The sequence below is a fragment of the Dipteris shenzhenensis genome, chromosome 6 (assembly GCF_047967505.1).
Source record: "Dipteris shenzhenensis isolate YYH24624 ecotype China chromosome 6, Dip_SZ_1.0, whole genome shotgun sequence".
In the NCBI taxonomy this organism is placed as follows: domain Eukaryota; kingdom Viridiplantae; phylum Streptophyta; class Polypodiopsida; order Gleicheniales; family Dipteridaceae; genus Dipteris; species Dipteris shenzhenensis.
In genome coordinates, this window is record NC_141601.1 from 6,795,688 (window position 1) to 6,807,015 (window position 11,328).

Below are 11,328 nucleotides of genomic sequence, written 5' to 3' on the forward strand. Positions count from 1 at the left end.
TCCTCCTACGTGCTGCCTACACTCTCTCCCCCAATCTCTCTCTATCTCTCTTCCCCTCACCCCCTTTCTCTCTCTTTCCCTCTTCCTCTCCTTCTACCCCTTTCCCTCTCCCTCTCCCTCTACACCTTTCCCTCCTATGTCTCTCTCCTCCTTCCTCTCCCCTATCCTCTTCCTCTTTTCTGCCATCTCTGGCCCTTCACCAAATCTGTCCCTGCCCCCTTGCATTGTAGGTCTTGATGCTGTCTTGCGTATAGCTATAGATTTTTGTGTCTCCCATCTTTCAACAAATCGTGACACACCTACCAAAGATGATGCCTGTCACATATTTTGGCAAGGTATTCCAGCATTAGTGAAACCACATATGAGAGTCTCACTTGATGCACCTTTCACCAATCTGGGATTTAGGATTGCACCTCTTGGCCTTCTCAACAGCAAATGCCCTATGCCTGGGTTCAGATTCCTTCCTTTTTTATTGCTTTTTGGGACATGATCGGGAAACATGTTACTTTAGCCTTGCAAGGAGTTTGGAACTTTGGTACTATGCCTAATTCACTTACAGAGGGTCTCATTCATGTTGTCCTAAGTGAGGTTGTAAAAATTTGATATCCTAGTGGAGACCCATCACTCTTTTGGAAACCTTTTATAAGATTTTGGCCAAAGCTATGAGTCTACGTTTGTAGCCCATTCTTACGGATCTTATTTATGATACATAGTGCATGCCAGAAGCATTTTGATAATATCTTCTCATTTTGGGAGGCTTCATATTGGGTTGTGCAAAGGGGTGTTTCTGTCAAATACTTAGGCTGGCAGGTTAGCATGGTCATCTCTCTTTCACAGTAGTTTGTCCGTGCTGTGTTGAAGAGTATAAAGAGAAAACTCCTTTTTTAGAGTTTAACCAAACTCAACTTTGCTTCGAGAGTGGTGGTGGTCAGTTGGGTACTGCTAGGTTGGGCAGATAGCTAGTTTATTGAGCATCTTTATTCTTCTACCTTCTTCATGGCTCGGGGCTTGGTGGCTTGACTTCCTCTTTTGGGGCCTCGAGTGTTTTATGAGAGACATGACATTTTGTAGAGTTGTTCTCTCTAGATGACATTCTTGGTTCTCCTTATAGACGTGCACATGCCTCTGGATACTTCATGGGAGATTCTAGCATATCAGCATGGCATATTTATAGATCAAGATCACAGTGGCCTTAGATTGTCCACTGTGCACACACATTGGCTAGTATTTGGACAAATATTGTATACACCTTGGTAGCCATTTTGGGGAGCATGCAAGGGTCTTCCTGGGTAGCCTCTACTAGAATGACCATTTCTCTCAGGGTGTAGAGTGGTTCCCTATTCTTCTTGGAGTCCTCCTCAGGGTTGAGGTGGAGCTTTCAGCCCCAACCCTGGATTTTCTCTAGCTCTTTTACATGAGCTTGATTTTGCGCTACTAGGTGTTTGTTTTCTCATGCCTTGCATGATGTACTTCTCCCATGAGCTTTGCTCTTGGAGTTTCTTTCATACTTAGTAGACCTCAAGATTGCACAAAGATGGCCAACTTGTTTCTGACCACAAGATTGCACAAAGATGACCAACTTGTTTCTAACCACCAATTTTGAATGCTCTTTTTTACCAACCACCTGGCTATGCAATGCCTCTCGATGCCATGGCTAGGCCTCGTGAATAAATCCTCAATGTCACCATTTTGTATACAGGCACTGGAAAAGTGAAGCCTAACTGGTTGGTGAATGTGCACTCACCCATTTTTTCTCAAATCGTGCACCGACCGCTTGTCAACGATTGCGTGTCAATTATTTGGATGATGAAATGCATCATACGAAGTCAAATACATACCACTCTGCCACGTGGTAGACCTTCAGACAGGAGATGATGGAGATATAGGAGAAATTGAGCCAGATGAAGACAGAGTGTGGCTACAATGCAATGAGAAAGCCATTGCTCTAATTGGCCTAAGTCTTGCAAACTCTTTTGTGCATCACATTGGCTTCAAGTCCATAGCCAAACATATTTGGAAAGAGATCCAAGCTGCTACTTAACTACTCGGAATATTAAATTGTCATCTATCACATCGACGACTCGAGTGTGTTGTTTGATAAGGGTTTTTTTACTTTGGGTAGTATGCAAAAAATGATTGTATTTGAGTTTTTGTGTGAGAGTCTTAGGTTCTAGTTTCTGAAATATGCATTATACCTACTTAGGTGCTAGGGAGGTGACTAAGCAATAATCTCAGCTTCAAGAATAAGCTGATTGAGGGAATAGCATGTCCCAGGAGGTGCGCATGGCTAGGTCGCCTCTCTGAAATGATGTGATGGAGTTGGAGGTTATTTACTTTTTTTGTGTGTTTGGGTCTCACCACCTTTGCTCCCAAAGGGGAGTTTGTTGGGTATTAAGGAGCTAGTGTGATAACTAGGCGTGAGTGTGAAAGGGGTTTTGGGTTTTTGATTGGTTGAGTGTTCAAGGTCACTTGACCTTTGGGAGTAGATTAGATTAGATTGGATTGTGTGACATCCTCTGATTGACATCATTAGTGAGGTGTGTGTGTATGGAAGATAAGATAGCCCTTGCCTAAAAGGAGGCCTTATGTACTTGCTTTCATATCACATCAATCTATGAGTACTTTGCCTCAATCTTTTGTCTCCACCATCATGTGATCCTCACTCTCTCTTACTTTCACCATGTTATCTCAACACTAACATGGCCTACGAGACCAAGTTGTGATAGAGGATATAGATTTTTCTCGAAGAATTCTCGATTTAGTCGGTTGATGCTCTGCTTTCATAAACAGGATTTCGTAAAGAATTAGGCTGCATGAAGGTTTGATGCTGTAGCAGGGACAGATTATGCTTGAGGTTATGCCTATGTGCTTCAGTCAGAGTTAGTTTGCAGGAGCTTCCCTAGGAAAGGGAAAAGCGCTATTTGAGATATATGCCTGTGTCAAATGCCTAGTCAGTGTGAATCTGGGATTGCTTCCCTAGTGTAGGGAATTGTGTCAGAGTGTCAGTACACCGAATTGCGTCAGTTTGTGATTGCAGTTTTCTAGCGGTGTTAAAAAAAAAAAAAAAAACCAAAACAAACCAAAACAAAACACCCATTGAACTGAATGGAAGCAGAAGAAGGGGCTTCCAGGAGGGACCCTGGTGAGTCAGGAGTTCGGCCGACCCAGCAGGTGTCACGCCCACGTAACAAAGATCGTCGGATGGCTGAGATGGTGATCTCAGAATGCGACGTGGAGATGGAGGAAGAGATGCAGATTCAGCTAGCGGGATCTTCTCAGAGGAGATAGAAGATAATGCGAGGCGCAAACTAACAAGAATCCTGGACCGAAGAACAATGCAAATACGAAATCGGAAGATACCCACGGTGTTGGTTGCTTGGCATGGTCAACCTCTATCCGAAGCTACCTGGGAATCCGTATACCAGTTGCGGAGAGTGTTCCCAGATTTTATCATCGAGGACGCTGATGTCTGAAGAGGGAAGGAATGTTACGCTCTAGCCGAGGTAGCATGACCTCGGAAGAATCAGTCGACATTTCCCCTAAAGGATCTATGTTTGTAATTATTTGTTTGCGCTTAATGTAAATGATCGGGAGGGAATTAATGTCAAGGTCCTAGGTGAGGGTTGATAGCACCAGACTAGGTGGATCTAAGGCTAAGGGCCTAATGCAAGGAATGTGCCTAGGGGCAAAGGATTTTAATGCATCCCAAGAGAGGGGTGAAATGTTGCATTAGGAAGGCCCTGTGATGATGACATGTGGCATCTAGATCCATCTAGGGAGATGAGGCTTGTTGAAGCTAGAGAGAGAAGAGAATGTGATTTTCACGTATGTTTTTGATATGTGTGTCTGTTGCTAAGCTAGTAACGAGTGCACCTGATAACATCCTATCTAAGCGTGCGCAGCAACGGGATATAAAGCCTTTAATGATACGGAGTTAATTAAAATGAAAGGGCAAGTGGCCAATCATGAATGTCATTGTGTTGTTTGACTCGGCGTCAACTCACAATGTGATTAACTCCAAGCTCGTGAAGAGGCTGAATTTAAAGACAAGTCCATCTGACTATGCGTATACAGTCAGGATGGCAGATGGAAGTTCAAGTGAAGTATTGGACCAAAGGGTTACCCAGTTGGAGCTTCGTATTCAGGACTATGCTGAGAAGCTTGATTTTGAAATGACCAAGCTTGCTCATGCGCATATAGCCCTGGGTATGGCGTGGCATTCTAGGAAGAATGCAGCCATTGATTGGAAAAAGCACGTATATCAATTCAAGATGAATGATGTGCTTTATGTCTTGCGAGGTGAGAAAGATATACCTCAGGGACCGTTGGTTTCCGTGATGGAAATCCGAAAAGCTCAAGAAGAGTTTTTATTCCTTTGCACAGTATCGGTAGAGCCGGTTGATGATTCTTCGGCTAGCACTGATGTTACGCAAAGTGGTGAGATGGCCAAGCTGGCTAATCTTATAACAGAGGAGTTCTCTGAATGTTTTAGGGATGAACTGTCTTATGGGTTACCTCCAGAGCGGAATGTTCAGCATAAGATTGAACTGATTCCGGGGGCAGAACCTGTAAATAGACCTCCCTATACAATGAGTTTTACTGAAGAGGCAGAGGTGCGTAGACAACTGGAAGAATACCTCAAGTTGGGGCAGATTCAACCAAGTTTCTCACCTTTTTCTTCGCCAGTGATATTAAAGAAGAAAAAGAATGATACGTTTCGCCTCTGTATAGATTACAGAGCATTGAACAATATCACGTTTAAGCACAGGTATCCGATGGCTCGGATTGATGATTTGCTAGATGCATTACATGGAGCCGTGATTTTCAGCAAGATAGATCTTAAGTGTGGCTACCATCAGATCCGGATTAGAGCCGAGGATGTGCATAAAACCGCTTTCAGAAGCAGGTTTGGTCATTATGAGTTTTTGGTAATGCCCTTTGGACTTACCAATGCTCCAGCGACCTTCGTCATGCTTATGAACGATTTACTACGTCCGTATATCGGAAAGTTTGTAGTACATTTTATTGACGATATCCTGATATTCAGTAAAAGTATTACTGAGCATCGTGAACACTTAAGAATAGTGTTCAATACTTTGAGGAAAGCCAGTCTTTATGTAAATAAAAAGAAAACTATACTGTGTATGGTTAGCCTTGAATATTTAGGATTCATAATTACTCCAGAGGGGGTAGAATGGATCCAAAGAAAGTGGCTGCGATACTAACTTGGCCAATCCCTCTGAGTCTGACCGTGTTGCGATCATTCTTAGGATTTGTAGAAAGCAAATTCTTCTTCATGGTTGGAACATGAAGGGCGTGGAAGACACAAGTCAGTACCATCTTCTAATTATAGAATAATCTTCCCAACTCCTTTTATAGGATAAGAAGAACTGTTGCCACATGATAAAATTTTGCCAACACAAGTAGGTTGCGAATTGACAAACAAGTTCTTCTTGGAATCTCGTGCCTTGCCTCTATTACTTCCAAATGAGATATGGAGCTGAGCCATAGTGAGCTGTACCACATGGGAGAGGTGGATACAAAGGTACCTTGGTGCCTGAATAAAGCCATTCTTAATCAAGCGGAGGAAATGCTCTTTGTAGAAGTCCATTTTGGCGGCATGTGGCTGTGGTTTGGGATGGCCATGGATAGTCATGTGACCTGATGGATCTTTAGTCAGTGGCAAGAAGGGAGGTTCTAGGGAATACCATGATGAACGGACATGTCATGTGCATTAAACCCTCTGGTAACCACTGTATACCAACAAGGCTTATCTTCCTCGGTTGTGAGCTGCATGGATAATGAAAGAGCCCTCCATGGTGACCCCTATCTGCCCTCCCCAGTCAGGTCATGCTGTCTTTCCCGGAATCATGTCCGAGAGCACCATGCCCTATAACCTCTCAAATTCTGCCAATCATCCTCTCTTAGGTAACAGGTTCACCCCCAAAAAGCTCCTGTATATAGGGCTATTGTTTTGTCTACAGTACTGAAAAGTAGGGGTTCGTATTAATGTGTTGGATGTGTGCTTTAAAACATTGTTGTTCCAATCTTGCTAGTGATGCATGCATGCTCTCTAGTCAAGCATGCTGCTGGTTTCATGATAAACTAGGACTTGCATGATAGGGGATAGGGGGCACCCTTGTCTCACTCCAATGGTGCTGCTCACCTACTCAAATAATCTGTGCAGGCACAATTACTGCAGTCTCTCATACAAAGCCAAGACTGCCCATATATAACTGTGTGCAATACCCAAAGTCCGAATTTTGTAAGGTGAGGTGGGCCCATGTACAAACACGAAGGCCTTCCAGAAATCCACAAAGTAGCAATATATGTTTCTTTTGGGTGTCTGGCCTCCTCTATGAGAGCTTTGAAGGTGAAGATGGAGTGTATTGTTTGAAATCTGCCTGAGCAGTCGTTTGCATGCCTGCATGTCAGCACACTCACTGACATGTATCTTAAGCACTAATCCATATACCTTGACCATCAAGCAGCCAACCATGATGGCTTGGTAGCTGCCTGTATCCATGGGATCCCTTGCCTTGTGGATAGGAATGTGTGTGTGTGTGTGTGTGTGAGAGAGAGAGAGAGAGAGAGAGAGAGAGAGAGATTCTTTTGGTTATTTGGTTTTCATCCAGCTAGACACGGTTTTAATTTATTTTTTTGTTTGAGTGCGCTACTAGGCACTTTGGACTCTATGGATGGACAGAAATCATAGAGTCTTTGGTGATCCTACTTTTCCATCTTTTGTTTTTTTCAAACGATCTCTGCGGCAATCGTTTTATGATTGCTTTCAAACTCATTTGATTGACCATGATGTATATATGGCTTATACTGAAATTTTCGGTTGAGTAGTAGTTACTCCGCTTTTGGAGTACCTATGAATGTAATTATTTCACAGCAAGAAAATATTCTTCTCACCAAAAAAAAAAGTGTGTGTGTGTGTGTGTGTGAGGGAGAGAGAGAGAGAGAGAGAGAGAGAGAGAGAGATGTTCTATTATTAATACCCTGTGAGTCAAGAAAGTATGATTGCAAGTCAAATTACCAGTAATATCCAGTTTTGAACTGATTGTATTGATCTGCTGACACTGCTGTGTACTCCAAAGGGCTTAGAGATTTGGTGGATTTTTTCCCTGCATCCCTTGCTAGTATTGTGAGCTACTTGGCAGCTGAGGTGACACGTGGGCTATGGAAGCCAGCACCAATGAATGGAAAAGATTGGCCTAGCCCCTCTGCCAATCTTCTGTCTTTAGTAACAGAGATCAGGGAGATGCTAGCAGCTACAGGGGTTGATGTACCTAGTTCAGTGGCAGGTATAGACTTTCTTTTGGCATTGGATTAACTAGGAAGTTTTCGATTATGAAGAGAATTTTAAGCATCGTCTTTGTGCTGCAATTGAATGCTTTGCAACAGGATCCATTTTTGGAAATGCACCAGTCTCTCTTCCTCTTCCATTAGCGGCACTAGTGAGCCTGACAATCACATTTAAAGTGGATAAGCTTACAGAGTTAGTTGTTGGTGTTGCTGGTCCAGCCTTAGAGAGTGCTGGAGGTGGCAGCCCATGGCCTAGCATGCCAGTTGTTGCAGCTCTATGGGCACAGAAAGTTCGTAGATGGCATGATTTTATTGTTTTCTCTTCAACAAATACCATATTTAAGCAGGATAAAAAAACCGTTGTTCAGCTACTACGTAGCTGCTTTGGAGTCACTCTGGGCACAACAAGCACCTCACTTTCTAAGTTAACAGTTCATGGAGGGGTTGGTGCATTGTTAGGCCATGGTAACTGGTTACATGCAGTTCCTGGAGGTCGATATCCTGTCCCACCTGGCATTCTTTACCTGCGCGTCTTCCCATCCCTACATGATATCATGTTTGTTCCAGGAGAAATTCTTGCACTGTTGGTGAACTCAGTGAGGGAATTAGGGTTGATTGGAAATGAAGGGGGAACACATGGTCTTGTCAAGACTGGGTCACGATTGCGATGCTTACATCCTTCGCTGGCTACAACTGCTGCAAGAATGTCACAGGCATCAAACCTGGCAGCCATTTTACTATTCGTTTCTGGCGGTACAACCTTAGCACAATTGCTGTATACAGAGACATTGCCCACTTGGTTTTTATCCAGTGACAAATCTAGAGAAAAGTCAGTTGGTCTCAAAAGGGGAAGCAGTCCACTGCTTGAAGGTTATGCGATGGCATATTTTACAATCATGTCAGGGGTACTTGCATGGGGGGTCTCTGAACCAAAATTGAATTCAACAATTAGCTCACGAAGAAGACATGCGGTAGGACTCCACATGGGATTCTTAGCCACTGCAATAAATGGTACGATATCCTTAGCATGTGAGTCAACTACTTGGAAAGCATATACTCTGGGTTTTGTGTCCCTGCTAGTAGCAAGCATACCAAATTGGATTTTGGACATTGAAGTAGACATTTTAAAGAAGATAGCTCTAGGATTACGGATGTGGCATGAATATGACCTTGCTGCTGCACTCCTTGAGAGGGGAGGTTGTAATGCTATGAGTGCAGCTGCTGAGCTTGTGCTTGGTTAGTGAGATGCTTAGAGCAGGTGACACCATTGGTATGTGGGTTTCTCGCAGGGTTTTCCTTCTTTTCTTTGGGGTGCGAAAAGGGGGGGGGCCGGCGTGGGTGGTGGTGGTGGTTAAGGATCTGATTATTTTTTGGAGACTGAAAAATTTTCAGATTTGTAGAAACAGATCCTGGCTAGAACTCGCGATTCAGTGACTGTTACTCCCAAGAATATGGACTCTGATGGTGACTAAGTACACTTGTAGGAACAGTTTTTCCTTGCATGAGTCAGAACTTGAGCTGTTTTACCTTTTCAGTAGCTGTAATTGTTAGCAAGCTCACTTTTTGTCACAGTTCCTATGCCTGATACATCTGTATTCTTAGCTTATCAGAATTATTTATTGTTTTTATGCATGAACGTGAGCACGTATGAAAAGGAAAATTGAACGTCTTGTTACGTCTAGATCATTCTGTCATGACATAACTCAATATTTGTGTATGTCTTCATCTTTCAGCAACGTTCAATTGGAAGCTAGTGTGAAGGTAAACACATGTTCTTTCTTTAGAAGAACCTTTCAAGCAGTCATGGTAATAAGAAAGTTTTTCAGTAACTGTCAATTGGAAGCTAGTGTGAAGTTAAACACACGTTCTAGGTTCTTTAGAAGAACCTTTCAAACAGTCATGGTAATAAGAAAGTTTGAGTCACGTCTTAAGGTTAGAAACAGCTTTCTTCAAAACATGATAATCTGTTTTGCAGGTGGTTATAATGGAGGGTTCACCTTTTGTTCTCTCATAAGCTTAGGTTTTACAATGTTAACATACACGAAACCTGTAGATAAAAGGGAGTGAAGATTTTATTCAAATCCTCACAAACTATTTAGAGGAAAAATGTAAAAAATCATCTCAGGGAAAAGACGACTAACTCTTGACATACTGAGATGAATGAAAAGTCAAATAGACCATTTGACGATAGATCTATATATGTGCTATACGCATAAGGCTTAGAATACTGTAGCCTCTATATGCAGAAACTAAGATATCAGTGAGGGGTTGACTTTCATATGACTTGACAAAATTGTAGATGAGGGATTCACAAACGTGTGTCAAAATTCAAATGAGCAGATATCCACAAAACACAGCCTCTTATAAGGCTTACAAAAAATATTTAGATGGATGACTAATGCTCATAATTGTTTTCATAGGTGGCATTGCTAGCAACATGTTTATTAAAAAGCCATATGAAACCACTTCAAGAAGTTTGTAAGAACTTAAGCTGAAATCGATTTGCGAAGTGGGGCAAGATGTTATATGCTGATACACACATGATTATCATTAAATCTACCCAAGGACATATATAGTGTTGTGTATGCTGTTGATATAAGTAAATGCTATGGGGCAATTCCAATAATGGGTTTAAAAGGGCTACAAGAAATAATGGAAATGGTAATTATCTTAGCCTTCAATTTTAAGAAGAAAAAACATACTCATCTCCCATTTGGACCAAAGAAACCAATTTGCAGTGAGTGGATTGATAAGAAGATAAAAATGGTAAAAAACTTCTAGTAAACTTAACAAATTGGCTCATGGAAAACATGTATCTCTGCTTGGTAGATAAGGTATGGAAGCAATACCAATGGGCTTTTCTTGTTCACCTATATGGTGCAATTTCTACCTCTTCTACTTTAATATACTTTCTAGCATTCATAAATAAATAAGCAAGTCTCTTCCAAACCAATCATTTTTAGATATGTGGATATTAAAGTGGAAACTAAAAACTATCGAATGTAAAGAAGGGCACAACGTTTTTGAAGACAGAAATATTTGTCATGTCAGTCAGCTTGAAACATAATTTATTACCAAATATTTGAAAAGAGAGTGCCTATAAATTAAAATAACAAAATTTATGCGGAGATAATCAAATAAATCTATTTCCTACTCATACAAGGTCATAATTTCGCAAATCCAAGCATTACTTTACATATGAAAGAGGAAAGAGGTGCACCAAAACAAATATGTCAAGTATTAAAAGATTACATACACATGGATTTCAAATACCACAATTGATACAGGTTGTAACAAAGTTATTATCAAAGTAATTCGCCGTGTTAAGATGCGATCCAAAAAAAATGGTGAAATGGTGCATACATTTTTAAACAAAAAAGTGATGTTTAAAAAACTCTTTTGTGATTCTCCACGCAATATAGTGTAGTTTCCTATAGACTATTTATGTGCTTCTACTTTGGGTATTCTTGACTAACTCTCTATTATTTTGTGCCATTAGTTTATGAGCTTAGTTCAACATAAGCATGTGAAATTGAATCTAGATAAGGGAATATGGAGAGAGAAATAACATGGAGAGAGTATTCTTTCTGTCCAAGGGAAATTCTTCTTAGTGCTTTACATTATCACGCGACCACCTAGTTGTGACTTCTTGGTGACTGCATTGCAAAAAACAAAACTTTTGCATGTGTATACAAGTCTCTAACCGATATGGATTCCGGTGTCGCATCGATTTACTAGAGGCAGAAAATCAGGAATACGATGTGCAGCGCTACTGGATTCTTCACTTGAATCAACGGAAACGACTGGCTCCTTGCCGGGTCTATGCTTTTGAACAGACTGCACGCTATTCGGGCGAGATACAGATATCGGGCTTTCATTACATAGCAACGTATTCGAATCAGGAACATCTATACGGTCATGAAGATTGCCTATATCAGTTGGAAGAACAATACGTGGAGATGGCATTAGGCCAAAATCGAAATAACGAGGCGCTTCTATCACACCCTTCATTTGGTA

General features: G+C 41.5%; 1 protein-coding gene across 1 annotated transcript in view; it reads left to right on the forward strand.

Moving 5' to 3' along the window:
• The window catches only part of LOC147900703 (mediator of RNA polymerase II transcription subunit 33A-like), a 118,284-nt gene extending 109,655 nt beyond the window's left edge, over positions 1-8,629 (forward strand). The window contains exons 11-12 of the mRNA XM_087375445.1: positions 7,104-7,310; positions 7,411-8,629. Coding sequence (XP_087231571.1) covers positions 7,104-7,310; positions 7,411-8,552 — 1,349 coding nt within the window. The 3' untranslated portion in view covers positions 8,553-8,629. The remainder of the gene's footprint in view (positions 1-7,103; positions 7,311-7,410) is intronic.
• Positions 8,630-11,328: the final 2,699 nt, after the last annotated feature.